Raw genomic sequence first — 16,403 nt, forward strand, 5'->3', positions numbered from 1 at the left:
TGACTATTCCTTTTTTTCTTTTTTTGTCCTGCAGGCAGAATAATTTATTGACGGCTGATATCATGTGCTCTCATAAACGTGTGAAGCCGCACGTCCGTAACTGCTAAATCACGTCCACGTATAAGAGGGTCTGAGGCAAAGCCAGGCAGGAGAGCAATAAAGTGCATGACTGCCTTTCACACACGTTAGAGGTCTAGCGCGCCTGGTAAGGGCATCGGCGGCCAGCGGTGTGTTCACTTAAACGAGCAAAAACTGTAAGAGAGTCTCTCGGAGTTTTCCGCGCTCCGACACACTTCAAGTACAAAAGTGTTTAACCCGATGAGATCTCCGGTTCATCTGTTTTACACGTGACTTAGGCACGTGTTCCCATCAGGAGATCTGTTGTAAACCAGTATGTTCAACCAGTATGAGTCCAAATGATTTATTTGTCTGCAGATCTTTTAAATGCTCAGACTGGTACTTGGCAGGACTGTTTATTTGCTGTAATAGCAGCGTTAAATCTGATGGAGGTACGTGTGTAGCAGCTTTGCACAGTTCACGACTGTGCAAGTGTTGCTTTGGCCTCGAGCTGAGAACCCCGGTCTTGCCGACAGGACAATCCTGCCACGCTGCAGTTTTTATTTAGCGCACTGAAAATGGTTGTGTTGAACCTGTTCAGTCTTCACTGAGGAAAAGCAGTCCCTGCTCACTGCAGGGTGGGGCTCGAGGCGTGGGGAACACTCGGAAGTGTGGGATTTGTGCCACCCACGGCTGTTTGAACTTTGGCTGCAGAAGGTGTTCGTCTCCTGTGACCACAGCGCGCACGCTTCAGAAGGGTCACCCTGGTAAACTCCACGTGTGCTTTGAGGCGTTTTCTCTTCAGTAACTGTCCTTTAGCAACTCTTCTACACATGCAGAGCTCTGGACGGGTGGACCTTCACAAGCCCTCGGCCTGCTCCGACAGCGAGGCCTTGGTGGGAAGACGCAGCTTCTGTTTCCTCGGAACTGTTCCGTGGTCCACACTGGGATATCCAAACACTTAAGATTATTGTTTATTTGATCACCTTATGGTTCGTGCAGGACAATAATGCCTAAATTCTGTAGAATGGTCTGTTAATTTCCACAGCTTTCCTTCAGAATCCCAGTCTGACTAACAGTCTTTAACCCGGAGAAGAGCTGTTGTGGTTGTTGGCAGTGCTAGCTAGTGTCCTTCATCTGCGTAACCCTGGAGGTTCCACAGCACAGGGATTAAGTACTTATGCCAACAGTGCTGGTTTTGTTTAATTAATCTTCAGCGGGTACTGGTGTTTATAAAGCCATAGAATGCTTTCTTACATAAAACCAAATTTTGCGGGTTCGTCACCAAATCCCAGACCATTTGAAGTCCAGATAAATCTGAAGACTTTGAAGGGTGTTGAGTCTTTGTGTAAGACAATAATGCAATGAATCAAGTCACGTACATGAATTTGGCATGCAGTGGGTTCATTAGGGGTGAAAACCCACCCGGGTCTGTGTAAAATCACACATGCAGGCAACCAGAATAAACTGGGAAGAACTTCAGTGTGGCGCTCCGCTCCTATCCTGGACTGGCAGTGTTTCCTAAGGGTTGTTGTTGTTGTTGTTGTTTTATTCTACTAACATCCGCTTGAAATCAAAGCTTTTCTCGCAGTGCCTCAGAGGTGCAAGCAGTGCTATGGCAGAGGAACCTGAAAGAAACCTCCTCGTCAGGCCGAGCAGTTGGGTACTGCTCAGAGAAACACTTGCTATATGCAATTTGACGTGTAGTCAAAACAGTAGAATGGCAGTAATTGAGTTACAGCCCAAAGTGGCACTCTCGCAACCCTGAAGTGTGTCTCGCGTTTCAGTCTGGGTTGTTCAGAATTTGAGTGTATATGTGATGGTTTGCACATTAATGGTACTGTTGGCCAGGATGAGACAGGTGTGATCTCAGTGACCAGAAACGATCAGATATTTCTCACTTAGATGTGGGGGGGGGGTGTGTGGGGGTGTGTTGGGGGGGTTAGGGGTTTTTATGTTGGTTGGTTTGTTTGGTTGGTTTAATTCCCCTTCCCTGTAAGCTGAACCTTCCTCTAAGGTCAGCTGAAACATGCAAACATCTATTTTTTAAATGATATTGTCACCATTTCTTAAAGTCTTTGATTTCTCTCAGGTTCTTGGAGTTGACCGTGTTCTTCTCGGTGAAGCCGAAGAGTGGCGAGAAGGAGGTTTCCCCCCACACGTTCTTCTCTGTCTGGCACGAGTTCTCCACGGATTTCAAAGACCTCTGGAAGAAGGAGAACAAGCTCATCTTACAGGAGAGGTGTGGCACTGCTCGGAACGGGATAAGTGGCTGGGAATGCGTTCAGCTGTGGCGTGGCCGAGACACGCGTGGCATTTGGTCCAGGATCAGTGCGTTTGTGCTGCGTTTTAAAACGGACAGCGTCACGTTTAAACGTGTCCCCGCAGGTTAGTCCTCCCCGACATGTAGGAACTGATTCGTTTGGCGCGTTCCACAATCGTTCCCGTGGTCAGGATGGGTCTGTATGGGAAGGGCAGAGCTATCCATGTGAATTGTTGGCAGAGTTGTGCTTCAGTTTGGCATGACCTCACATGGCTGCCTACCCGCGCACCATCTGTCGGGGCTGCTGGGAAAATACCCGCCGCTTGGCTGAAACCCGCTGCAGGGTCAGACCTGTTGCAGCTGGCAACCTCCTGGCCCGAGTGACGTCCGAGGTGGGGTGGCTCCGCGTTCCACCAATCGGACACTCCGACGTGGAGATGAATCTTCTTCCCTGTAGTCCAGCTAGGAGGCCTTCACCATGTGCACGTGCGCTTTGGGTACTCCACCTCCCAGACCAAAGCTGAGCTCTGCTCGTCTCCCAGGCAAACCCAGCAGGGTATACCTTTCCAGCTCCAGACAAATGTGTGCAAGTCCAACACCATGCCAGTGTTTATTCCAGGGTGTGTGTGGGATAGGAAGGAGAGCTGCTCTTTGTGTAATGCTGACTGGCCTTCCAACTTTGGGCTCCATAACCTGTGCCATGTGTTTGATATTAGATTATATCTCCTGTATTTAAAATTCACTGAAAAGGGGAGAGCTTGTGAAATGAACCCTGACTATTTTTGTAACCCCAATAATGGAAAGAATACTTGATTAGTACAGTGAGCTTCCAGTGGGCTTGATGAGGTTTTGTGATAACGTCTAGAGTCAACAAATCCAAATTGGCCTGGTCTGTTGGACGCCGAGCGGAGCGGGAAGACTCCTCCATTATTCATGGGGAAACTCCAGCGAGGAGCAGAGCCATACCTGCCTCCATCTGTCCTCAAACGCACAGCTCGCTTTGTGTTGCTTTAACCTTGCTGTCCACTGCTCTTCAAAGCCCCCCTCCTCTCTCCTTTCCTCTCTCCTCCTGCTCTCTCCTTTCCTCTCTCCTCCTCTCCTCTCTCCTCCTTCCTCCTCCTCCTCTCCTTTCCCCTCTCCTCCCTCCTCCTCTCCTCTCTCCTCCTCCTCTCCCCTCCTCCCCCTCCTTCTTTCCTCTCTCCTCCCTCCTCCTCTCCTCCTCCTCTCCCCTCCTCTCCTCCCCCCTCCTCTCCTCCCTCCTTTCCCCTCTCCTCCCTCCTCCTCTCCTCTCTCCTCCTCCTCTCCCCTCCTCCCCCTCCTCCTTTCCTCTCTCCTCTCCTCCTCCTCTCCTCTCCTCCCTCCTCCTCTCCTCCCTCCTTTCCCCTCTCCTCCCTCCTCCTCTCCTCTCTCCTCCTCCTCTCCCCTCCTCCCCCTCCTCCTTTCCTCTCTCCTCCCTCCTCCCCTCCCCTCCTCCCCCTCCTCCTTTCCTCTCTCCTCCCTCCTCCTCTCCTCCTCCTCTCCCCTCCTCCCCCTCCTCCTCCTCTCCTCCTCCCCTCCCTCAGCCTGACCCATGGCAGTGATGATTTAAACGTTACCAGGTCATGGATCCTATCCTCCGCCTTATCTGCCTAAAGGAGAGTGGATCATGTTTATCTACACATTTTAGGTTCCTGGTTATTTGCCCTGGAGTTTTACTCTCTCTGGGGGGGGGGGGTTGGGAATGGGGTTGTGGGGGGTTGGGGGCAGTAGCTTTTTCCCTTAGGTTCAAAACGTTATAACCAATACTTGTGCTCAATCCCAGTTCAGAGTGGAGCATAAATGTTAAAATATGAGATTTTAGGTTGGCAGTGTGGTTTAATGGCTCCAGAAACGCGCCGTGTTATCGTTGTTGTTTTGGCAGCGTGTCGGTGGGTTGTTTCGGGTAGTTACTACTGTGCCACTTTTACTGACTGGCTTCGCCTAACTGAGGAAAGCGTCTGATTTGAGAGGCTGCAGCTGGTCCCCCGCTGATAAAACATCTCGTCCTGTTTCTGCGCGTTTGTTCCCGTGTCCGTCCCGTGCTCTGATGAGCTGCCACTTTGCTGAACAGAGTCCTCCTTTATCTGATGGCGCAGAAATAAAGCTTTTGACTCCTTAAGTGCGTCTGCCTCAATAGCCCCCATGAGTGCGCTGACATTAGATAGATTAGTTCCCACCAGCAGACGCGAGAGTGTTGCGTTTCTCCTGACATTTGCCGCGCCTCCTAATCAGTAGATCTCCTAAAGTGTTTGTCTTCCTTCTCCAGTGGCACCTAAAACCCCCAAAGAATTTTGCCCTTCGGTGTCACTCGGCCCCCGTTTGTCATGAATCGCGGCCCTTTGTGTGCTTCCGTGAGAGGGGCTTGTTCTGAAGGTGGAGTGGAGCCAGTGAAGACCGATCGTCTGACGTGCTGGAGATGCCTCCAACGCCCCCCCCCCCCCCCCCCCCGCCCGTTCTCTCTCTCTGCTCTTCCTCCTTGACCCGCTCCCAGGAGGGGGTCTGGTGTTTGTTTCTCTGAGCCTCCTCTCCTTAAGTGGAGCTCCCCGATACAGGAAGCTGCTCCGCTACTTTCCCTTCAGCCAGCGTGGACGTTGTTGAGCACCAGCAAGGTTCCCTCTGCGCCACTGTAGGAGTCGGGCCGCAGACGCCAACTTTCCTCCTTCGTCTCAAGTACTTTATCTGCTGGTGGTAACAGTTAGGGGGCGCTTTAGGGTGATGTATAGGTGTAGTGTAACACCGGTCTATGAGCAGACTGGATTCTTGCCCCAGTAGGTCAAGCTGGTGGGGAACCTCTTAAGGTATGCGAACCCCAACCGTTTAACCAACCATGCCCGTACAGGGTGGAGATGCCGGTCTCTAAACGTCTTTTGATGTCCGTATGTTTGTGACCCTGTAAAGTGTCCTGCTAAGATATCAGACTAACCGTCTCTTCTGTGGGTCACTCCATCAGACTGTCTGTAGGGGCTCTGAAGGTGTGGCTAGAACTTCAGCAGGTCGGACTGCAGGCTGTGTGTGGATCTCCAGTGCACTACAGCTATAGGTCAGACAGCCTCTAGAAGTCGGTTGAGGTGCAGCTGTAGCATTACTGGACCTCAAGTTTAAAGGTAGATCAGTCTCTGAATAGACTATAGATCAGGTGTTTGTGAAGATGGAGCACACTGCTTATAGATCCTACCCTACAGCTGTAGATTGGACGGTGTGTCGCCTTTTGTGGGACCAACTGTACACCATCAGCTGTACTGTAATGATGTGTGATTAAGCGTTCAGGGGAACCAGAGGGAGGTGTGGCTTTATACCAAGCTCTCAACACGGTTGTTCTAAAGTCTGTGGAGCTACTGAGCTCTGCATGCGTAGATCAGACCTCACATTTGGATTTGTGAAGCCCTTAAATCTGTAGACATGACAGATGAGACTCACTTCCTACTTCCTGCCACTGTGAACCCTGCTAGCAGAACAATTTGAACTTCATTTCTGTGTCCTGTACTCTTTTTTTCTCACACACACACACACACACACACACATATACACACACACACACACACACACACATATATACACACACACATATATACACACACACACACACACACACACTCACACACACACACTCACATATACACACACACACACACACACACACACACACACACACACACACATATACACACACGCACTCACACTCACACGCACACACTCACACACATACACACACACACACACACACACACACACACATATACACACGCACACACACACACACACACATATATACACACGCACGCACACACATACACACGCACACACACACACACACACACACACACACACACTCACACTCACACTCACACACACACTCACATATATACACACACACACACACACACACACACACACACATATACACACACACACACACACACACACAGAGAAAACTCTGGTGAGTGTCAGCATTATCCTCAACCACTTTCTTCATCGTTGTGGCGGAAGAGTTCTGCAGTGGATTGCGACCTTGTGAGGGAGCAGCCCCATATTTGGACCTGTGCAGACAGGACGCCTTGGCTGGCCGATAGCAGCACAGCGCTTTCCTGCGGAGCTGGACCTCTGTCCGGAGAGGAGCGTTTAAGGGCACGCCGCTACCCGGCCTCTCAGAGGCGGAAATGCAGCATGTGCTACGCAAACAAACTCATCTTTTGTCCGGTACAAATGACTCAAACAGGCTTGTCTGTAACGCGAATGACCGGGGGACTCAGCAGGCCCGGAGAGCCGGAGATGAGCTGCTGTTTGTTGATGCTGAAGTATCCACGTGACACTAACTCGGTTCAGACCCTCATTATGATTACAGGGAAACGCACACTTTTCGCTCAGTACGTGTTGAACACTTCCCTATAACACAGGCCATGTCTCTGCTACCCGCCCCTGTTACAACTCGCCGGTTTCCAACACGTCTCCGATTATGGTCCTGTTCTGTCCTTCCGCTCTGTTTTTGGAAGTTTCGGGATTTAAACTCAGTTCCTTGACCTCTGGCAGGCTTCTCCACTCCCTACTGTTGACAGGAGATGGAGAGGACGTCGGTACTTTAAAGACATGGGGGGGGGGGGGATGGGGTACAATTACTCATCTGCTTCCTGATTAGCATTGAACGGAAGGTTTTTTTTTTAGCGTGTGTGTGTGTGGTGGTGAATATCTGCACGGCACGCGCACACAGCAGATTTGCCACATGCAGAGGGGTCCGGTCTCACATCAGCAGTGTTGACGGGTGTGGGATATAGGACGCCACGGTCCGATTCCCAACAGACGTGCGCATGAAGGCTGGACCAAGCCACACATCCACACACCATATGAAAACACATTATCTGCAAGAATGGGGAGCGTGTGTGTATGAGGACAGCCTGTCCCTTGGGGACTGTGTAATGGCTGTGTAAAATTAAGCTTAATTTAAAATTTTGCTATTACCCCACAGGAGACAACATACAATAATATATATATTTTTTTATTTGTGTTACTAGGCTAAAAGCTGCTGAGGAATGTTTTAGACAGGCAAAGGAGAAGGGCACCTACAGTGTCAAACCCAAGCACGCCTCTGGGATCGTAAGTCCACCCGTCACGCTTCCCTTTCTGCAGAAGGTCATTCGTTGTGTACAGGAGACTCACAGCACACAATTCCAGACTGCCTTTTACTGTTATCATGGGGGGGGACTAGTGATAGCGCACAGGGCGGATAGCGAGGGACGTGTTGGGTGCGCTGGGCTCCCATGTCTTTCAGGTGCATGACCACATGACGTTTCCTGTGTCTCTTCACAGAAAGCGAAGCTGGGCATGAAAATATGACCGACAGGAGGAATTGAACTGTCGATGCCGTGCGCACATGGAAAACTAAGAAAAGAAACTTTCAGAATGAGCCTGAAGTGAAGCACCTGGACTACAATGGCATTCACCCTTTTAAAATGTTCGTTCTTCAGCGTCCGACACACACACACACACACACGTACACACACTACAGCTCTCTGACTTAAACTGCAATGTGCACACAGGAATCTTAAACTCCTCAGTATTCAGTGATGTCACTTCCTGTGAGATGAGGTTTCTTTCGGGGTAATGCCTCGTGAATTTAGCGTGTGTGTGTGGTTCAAAGGTGACAGTGACAGGACAGAAACTATGAAACCTGACGAGGCATAAGCAAACAATTCCTGAGGGAGTTCAGGGTTTTTTTGGTTTTTTTTGTGGGGTGGGGGGGTGGCCTTTTTCACAGGCTTTTTTAAACTGCAGTAATTTCCGCGGACCGGTGCGGTCCAGCAGCGTGGTGCGGTCTGACCCAGTGCTGAGGTCATTGCCATGGTTCTCCCCTGATCAGTATTGCTTTCGTCTGACCCCAGTCTCCAGTCACACCTCACTGTTCCTCCTCACAAGGCTTTTTGTTTTAACGCCTAAAAACAGGAGATGACCGTGGCTCCGATCGCTCCGAGTATCGGATCCCCCGACCAGACTTTCCTTAAATCCACGATTCCCCAGACTTCCAATGTGCTGAGTAAAACTGATCACACATCTTCAGTACAAGTAGTCTTGCGAGCACTTCCGAACCATTTCACGGAGCTTCCTCGCAAAGGACACAGGAACCAAACACAGAAGAACCGTGTGGCAGTGCAGTACAATCCCCAGAAGAGAGAACCATTCTCAAAGTGAAAAGGTACACTGCGAACAGCGATCCAATGGGAGTCCTCCCCTGTTTGCTTATTTGGAATTTGAGAAGGATTGGGAATGTTGCTGCAGGACTTGAGTGATAGTGTTCTTCCTTCTCCAGCCTGGAGAGTAGTGTGGGTAGGGAATTCTGTCTGCGCTTAACCAACTCCATCATGGCAGGAAAATTATCCAGTGGGGGATTTTTTTTTTTATTGCAACATACAAGACTTGACTGCTTAAAATGTATTTAAAATGCTGTTATTTTATCTAATGTAAAGTAGTATTAACATTGTTCTGTAAGATATTCCTGCTAAATCTTTTTATTTTTCCCGTCTCCGCATGTACGTGTTCAAAGTGTTAGTCACTCTGGATCTCGAGCGCGAAGTTTTTGCCCACATGCAATAAGTGTTTGTATCTTTTTGCTTGTTTTTGGAAATGTGTAATTTATGTAAAATAAAGGAACAATACATCATGAAATTGTGTGGTGGTGATGTTGTTTTATTTTACATCCAGCTCGCTCTTTTGGGGTGGAATTGTGTAATTATTATTTTCGGAGTATTAATAAGTGAACCGGTACGTGTAATGAAAGGTAACCATAACAGCTGAATTGTCTCTGAATTTAAATACATCAACAACAGATTTCTAAGAAGATTGCCAACATATAAATATGTTAACTTCCATTTGTCCTGCAAGATGGACAAAACAATTGAACTTGAAAAAGATTTAAAATAGAAATATACATTTTAGTGTACCATAGGTTCATATATGATCTCTACTCAGTCTAATAATACACGTTTTATGTAATGACTAAGATGAGCAGTCGGCACAAGTGCCGTTATTGGTCAGTTCCTCTCCAGTGGCGCTAATTGCCTCTTCCCTCACAAGCTGTTGGTGGAGGGAAGCTCGGTTAGGTTGCGTAACTCCAACGCCGGTCCCACAGAGAGCCACCCAGACAGCTCTAGTACCCCCAGAATGGTGTTAGTCGAGCACATTTGTTGCGTTCTTTCAGAAGGTCTTGCTGTCCTGAGATGGAGGCTTCACGCAACCCTCCTAACACGCGCGCGAAACAAACGACTGCGTCCGTGAAAAACCTCTCTTGTGATGGTGCAACCCTCGTTGCTGCCTACATACGGTATTGAATATTAAATCCTGTAAATCAAAATAGGGTTTATTATACATATATTTTTTTATCCCAAACGGGTTGCCGTAGTCTTGCGTTCCTATCGTTTCCCAGACTCCGCCACACTGACCGAAATGCACCGGCACTGTTTGACGCGCTGGATCTTTCGGTACCGAAAGGCAGGCTGCAGGTCAGGGCAGTCGAGCTGGACCGTCAGCGTGGTCCAGCGGTGCGGCTTGCAGAAGGCGCAGGACTGGAAGGATTCCTGGTCCTTCTTGGCATGCCGCGGGATGTAGAAGGAGTTGCACTGTCCGTAGCAGAAGCGGTTGATGACCGTACGGCTGTGACAGCCCTCCTGGCTCACGGTCTGCCGCAGGGACTGGGTCTTGCACCAGTCGCTCCTCAAATACTTCCTCTCTGTCACCACCAGCGCCTCCTGGCTGGAGGCCAGGACCTCCTGCTTGCGGCCGTGGCGGTCCGAGGTGTTGGAGCCGGCCTTGTACGGCGAGGGGATGGAGCCCTGGGGACGGGTCTTGCGAGTCTCGGACAGGACGCACAGCACACCCGCCAGCAGTATCCACAACGGCAACCTGCAACGCATCCTGAGAAAGAAGAGTAAAGGAAGGGACATTAACACCTGAGGGGGGCCCAAGCAAGCATCTGGAGACCAGACCCTCGGGCCAGGTAGCTCTCCAGACATGATTCATTACTCAAAAGACACAGAACTCTGTTAACTAGTAGAGCTGTGCTCAGCACTGGAGCAGAGCTGGGTTTACTCTAACCCAGCTCCTAGTGTTCTCCAACCGATACTGGGGTGGTGATACTGGGACAGTTCAAATGGAACATCTTGGGGATTGGGAGGACAAAGCATGACCTGAGGTATATTTGACAAAACTCAGTTCCACAAGTCAGAAGACCTCAGAGAGCAAAGCTGCATCTCTTCACTTGAGATCACGACGTCACCAGTGGACCACTGTGTCATGGACTCTCAGTTTTAGATTTTCTTCCTCACATTTCTCCACTCAGTTTATTAATTTTTAAAGATCATCTTATAGTTCGTTATGGATAAAACAAACTCCAGATCCAACAGCAGTAGCAGTAGCTAAATGGCTGTGCTAACTGACTTTCAGCAACGCTCTGTATGAGACCTGATGCACACACACAGTGCCATGTGTTTTTTACCTTAACGAGGTTTATAACGTGAGGTCAGGTGTCTTTTTAAAATCTTTTGTCTGTATTTGTTTTGTCACGTACATTGATGTTGGTGGAGCTTTATTTTTGCCTCAAGTTGAGCTCAGGGTCGTTTGTGATTTAATGGTTAAGTTCTGAGTGGCGCAGAGGATGGCCTCATAGCCCGAATGTCGTTGTGCCGTCATGTGCTGTATTTGAATATTCTTCAGAATAGTAATGTGAAGTGTGAAGAACCATTGGATGAGACAGTGCCAATTTCTCTGCGTCAGTGACCAGCAGGGCCAAGGCAGCCACGGCTCGTAAGCAGGCCGGCATGCCTTTGAACCAGTTTCTAACAATATTGTGTTAATTCAACCAATCCAGTAAGTTAGACCTACTGCTGAGCCACCAAACCTTTAAATCACTGGTTTGGTGTTTGTTTCCCATGTTTTACCATATTGCCAGCCATGACCTAACATGACTGTGCTAGCCAACGTAACGCCTGGCTAGGAGCTTGTACTTCTGCCTGGGCCTGCATAGCAGATTTCCCTCAGCCGTGGCCTGGGCTCACAGGGACCGGTACACCTTGAGAGCAAAGCACAGCTGAACTCCCTGAAATAAAATGGCCACTGACTTGAAAAGGCAGAAAGTGTGTGTGGGGTGCGCACAGATTTTGCGGTTCTGTGGTTAATGTCTAATTTGTCTGAATTGAAACGCTACATTAGCTTGTAAATGTAGCTGTACTGAAATATGCGTCTAGGTGAATTCAGGTTTAAGTCTGAGTGACCTGGGGTTCTGCTATAGGTTACTTCAACAGCTTTGCCTGTGCCTTTAAGCCTCGCGTTCGGGTTTTGATTTTTATATGCAACTATTCTCAGTGAACAGCAGTCACTTCTATTACAATTTTTCTGGATTTCCTTGGAAAAATATTGCACAAGTACAGATTTTGATCTCTGGAGTATGCGGTTTGCTTTCTGAGAGAGAAACAGGAAATGAATGTCATATGAGAACAAAATTAACTTAATTGAGCCATTAGTGGTGCCGGCTGATTTGTCTTAAAAAGGCTTTAAAATAAATGCGTTCATTAATCAGTGAAAGGGATTTCAGTGGCAGTGAGGAGAAAAGGAAATTGATGTCAGTCGGACTCTTCCAGAAAGCCAGCGAGCCTTTCTGCTTGGGCTGCGCGTGGCTAATGCAATGAGCACATAAACACTTGTAGATGAGGTGTAGGACGCGTGAGTAAGGCGTGTGGCGTGCATTTTATTTAGGAAGACTGTAACTTTCTCTCTCATTCACTCCTTTGCTGAGGCCTCGTATGAAACGCATTAAGAGACGTAACGTGTGCAGGGCTGGACGTCTCGTGGGGTGGAGGCGTCCACGGCGCTTCTCCTCGAGCCTCGCTCTGCTTTTCCGCGGTGTCCGTGGGCAGCAGGCACAAATGTGGGTGAAAGACTTCCAAGATTTGGGTATTTTTGAGAGAATCGAGATATTTTTGAGAATCTAATGGATCATCTTGCGACTTTCTGTGCATCACTGATGCATCTGCACGTAATATGAAATATTTAAAACGTTTCTTGGAACTCGTTTGACCCTAAAAGGGTGCTCTCCCGTCTGTTCTTGCGGCTCACTTTCCGTCTAACCTCACACAGATCGAGCTCCTCCTTAGCTCGTAGCTGTTCGCGCGTCCGCGGTCCTGGGGCAGTCTGCCCGGGGCTCCGGCGGCTCGCAGCGACGACCGAGAGAAGCCGCCGCCTCCGTACGCCTGTGCTCTGTTGGCTGCGTTGCGCATGCACGCCCGGACAGAAGTCACTGTTTAGGACGCGCGCGTTTCAGACAGCAGATTCCCGCTGCCTCGAGGCAGGCTTTCATGCTTTCTGGAGACGCGCAGATTTACTACTGAGAACGTTGCTCTTCGGTTTCTTCTTTTGTTGGTGGGGATTTAGGGGTGAAGTGCAGGGACCAGCCAAGACTTCACTGAACAAGGGTAGTGCTGAACTCGTGGGGAAGCTTAATGGTGCAAATAGCTTAGTAAAGTATAAGCCTGTATTAAAATGGCCTGTTTATTACTGTCACGAATTGCTAGAAAGCATAAATACATGACCAGGATCTTTTCTTGGTGTAGCCCTCCCTCATACCTTTGTAGCGCCCCCTGAAGGAGGTTTCTCCCTGAAAAGGCTCGCAATTCCCCCTCAGCTCAGCGTGAGACTTAGCCCTTCCCACATCCAGAGGCTTTTCAGGAGAACAGAAATAAATTACTGTGAGTTCACATTTATTAGTGTTTCCTCAGTGACTCGGTTCCTGAAATCAACCAGTGGGGGGAAACCCGAGATCGGATGTCACTGTTTGTCTCCGTCTCTTTTTGGAAGAAGAGTCATTGATATTTCACTGTGGCTTTTGCGATATGATAGTTGAAGTAATGTTTATAAAACTTTAAAAAATGAAACACGGGCTGCTGTATGTAATTTCTGTAGGCCAGCACCGAATAGCACATGGCTTGGCCATTTCTTAAATGGCTGTGGATTCCAGTCTGTAAGTTTGAAAACAGGAGGTGTTTTAGTGTTACCCAGTAGACAGGCCTGCAGTCAGGATGCCACAGGCACTGGTGGTTCTGGTATGCAACCACAATATGCCTCTGTCATCCGCAAAACTATACACACACACACAACACACACGTCTTAACATAATTGCCACCAGCTGAGAGAACTGTTTCTGCAAACTAAGAAGTACACATGCGCACACACACACATGCACATGTTCACCTTGGCTACATGTTAACATGCATGTATGCCTTGGTAGCATGCATCCTTGATTAAGGTCGAGTTTGTGCGTTCAGCATGCATCTGCTGCCCAGACGTGTGATGCACACTAACACAACACCTAACACCTAATGCTTTTTTCCTTTCATACAAACTTGATTCCCTGGAACTGGAGTCAGGCTTTATACAAGCCCTGTTTGCACACGCTTGACAGCGACACTCATCAAGGTGCCCTGTGTGTTATCAGGCTGGGTAAAGCATGCGCGTGGAAAGTTAAATACTTGCTAAAGTGAAATCTCTCGTTCTGTGCAGTAAAGGACAAACACAGAACCTCCAGGCACACTGACCATCCTCATGCACACACTAAGTCGTTTCAGGTCCATCTACAAGTATAGAAGTACTGTCGTTTGGGGAATGTTTTACCGCACCGGTTGGCCAGATGGCCAGTTTTTTCCTGTAACACGTGTTTGTTTATTGTATTTTTTTAAATAATGGCAATATGCCCTAAAATTATGGCTCAAATTGCTTCTCGTGCACCCCATAATTCCTTATAATGATGCAGTAATTTCGCGGCAGAATTTCAGCATACTTTAAAAACGAATACACGTAGGCTAGTTTCTTCGAATCTGGTCGCATTATTAGAAATACTGAAGACATTGGTGACAGGGTAAATGAGCTGGGGATGGAATAATTGTGAACGTGGCTGTTTCTTCAAAAGATGGTGTGGACGTCCCCGTGACTAAAAGCTCATCTGCTAAAAAGTAAATCTAGTACAACATTCCAGGTCCCACACCTCTTTTGATGTAGACGTGCGCTACTCTGCACCTATCTGTTCCGCGACCGCCAAAGACCAAATCTACGCCACAAGGATGATGGATCAGCAGGGACGCTCCCTAAGCCAAACCAGATGCCATGATCCTCGTGAGCCCGGACCTTCGAGCCACTGTACTGATGAAAGAACTACTGGCAACATTTCTGCTGTGATCTGATCACTGACCGTTAAAGTAACCAGCATGAATGAGCTGTCTGCACTCCGAGACTCGCTGGCGTTTGTCGTTCGGGTGGACTCTTCGTCTGGCTGGGAAAGCCAATGTTTCTATGCAGTACCACCTTAGATGCTCAAGACGTTGCTACTCCTTTTATTAAGATGCAACAGGAACGGGGCGAGAGAGGATTGTGGGTGCTGAGGCAGGACAGGGGTCATCTGGTGACCTCCACACAGACGGCGCTCTCCTGAGCTCAACATGCTCTGTGCTCACAGCGGCGTCTCGGGGCACTTGGGAGACTTCACTGGGCTTTGAACCCAGACCTACTGGAGACAGTCGTAAAGAGAGCAAAGGTGAGTTGCTAGACTGAACCCACGAGCGTCGGGTTTCCCGTCCTGATACTCCAACCACCATCACTAAGACAGAAAGCAGTATTTATTTCTTTAAAAGCACAGCGACCATCGGATTTAGAGACATTTTGCTGCTCAAGGTATAACAGTGTTGTGGTGCTACTTGTGTTATAGGTCTGTGTTACAGTTGTTACTTGTATTACTGTGTTACTGATGTTACTGGTATCACGGGAGTTATACTGGTGTTATAAATTGTTACTGGTGTTATAAATTGGTCATGTTCAGTCTTTTTTGGTCATGTTCAGTCTTTCAGTCAGACCGACCTCATGTTCAACAGAAAGAAGAGCTCCTCTGTCCTGCACGTGTTGGTTTGAATTTTAGTTCAAAACATTTCAACTTTACATGATTTTATTTTTGTGTTCAAGAACACTGAGTTCTTGTTTCCATCTTTTCCCCTCACCAGTTAACTGCAGCAACAAGGGGGAGCAGAGATGAGGAGCAAATGGTCTCAGGAATGTTTAGTTCTTGTTAATGCTCTGACTAATGATTTGTTAGAAGCAGCGAACCACTGGGTTTGATGCTTCTCTCCCTCTGTACCAGGGTTTACTTCCACATCTGTGTGGCTCCTGTAAAAACAGGCTTTCTGTGTACAAATACTGCAAAAAAATGACCCCACAGATGAGGATGATTATTAATGCTATGACTGATGGTTTTTATGGAATTGCTGGGGATAATCTCACTGCTGTGGGGATAATCTCACTCTGCTGTGGGGATAATCTCACTCTGCTGTGGGGATAATCTCACTATGCTGTGGGGATAATCTCACTGTGCTGTGGGGATAATCTCACTGTGCTGTGGGGATAATCTCACTATGATGTGGGGATAATCTCACTGTGCTATGGGGATAATCTCGCTGTGCTGTGGGGGTAATCTCACTGTGCTGTGGGGGTAATCTCACTATGATGTGGGGATAATCTCACTGTGCTGTGGGGGTAATCTCACTATGATGTGGGGATAATCTCACTGTGCTGTGGGGGTAATCTCACTGTGCTGTGGCAATAATCTCACTGTGCTGTGGGGATAATCTCACTGTGCTGTGCTAGCGGCTGTCTGTGCAGGTAATCTCTCTGTCCCCTGGCAGTGTTGTGTAAATCTCTCCAGCCAGCTACATGCACATCTACGCACTACCCCCGTCTCCTCCAAATTTAATCAGCAGTCAAAGACCTGTATATGCACTCATTCTCCCTACCATCACTCCCAGACCGCTGGCCTGCTCGCCCTGGCCAGGCCGAGCGTTTCCATACAACGTGTGTGTTCAGAATGAAACTCAGAGCACCCAATCTGTAGAATCTGTGTTCTTAACCTTTGTGCTGACCAGTGTGGCCACGTCCATGACCCCTAAAGGAGGCCGTCACACCCTCAACAGAAGGGCAGACAGCGACATGACCCTACCACACACAATTAAGACCATAACCTGTCTAGCTAGCTAACAGAACTGGCCGATTT

General features: G+C 48.5%; 2 protein-coding genes across 3 annotated transcripts in view; one reads left to right on the forward strand and one right to left on the reverse strand.

The window, feature by feature from the left end:
* fmn2b (formin 2b) overlaps positions 1-8,995 on the forward strand; it is a 45,730-nt gene extending 36,735 nt beyond the window's left edge. The window contains exons 16-18 of one of the 2 annotated variants that reach the window (XM_081697975.1): positions 2,150-2,299; positions 7,345-7,426; positions 7,640-8,995. In XM_081697975.1, the coding sequence (XP_081554101.1) occupies positions 2,150-2,299; positions 7,345-7,426; positions 7,640-7,666 (259 nt within the window). In that variant the 3' untranslated portion in view covers positions 7,667-8,995. The remainder of the gene's footprint in view (positions 1-2,149; positions 2,300-7,344; positions 7,427-7,639) is intronic. The other variant, XM_081697976.1, reaches the window with a different exon arrangement.
* A 101-nt stretch (positions 8,996-9,096) lies between these two features.
* Positions 9,097-16,403, reverse strand: part of grem2b (gremlin 2, DAN family BMP antagonist b) — a 9,172-nt gene continuing 1,865 nt past the window's right edge. The window contains exon 2 of the mRNA XM_081697977.1: positions 9,097-10,237. Within this exon, the coding sequence (XP_081554103.1) occupies positions 9,736-10,236 (501 nt within the window). The 5' untranslated portion in view covers position 10,237 and the 3' untranslated portion in view covers positions 9,097-9,735. The remainder of the gene's footprint in view (positions 10,238-16,403) is intronic.

The sequence above is a fragment of the Electrophorus electricus genome, chromosome 15, assembly GCF_041902795.1.
Source record: "Electrophorus electricus isolate QZ-2024a chromosome 15, ASM4190279v1, whole genome shotgun sequence".
Classification (NCBI taxonomy): domain Eukaryota; kingdom Metazoa; phylum Chordata; class Actinopteri; order Gymnotiformes; family Gymnotidae; genus Electrophorus; species Electrophorus electricus.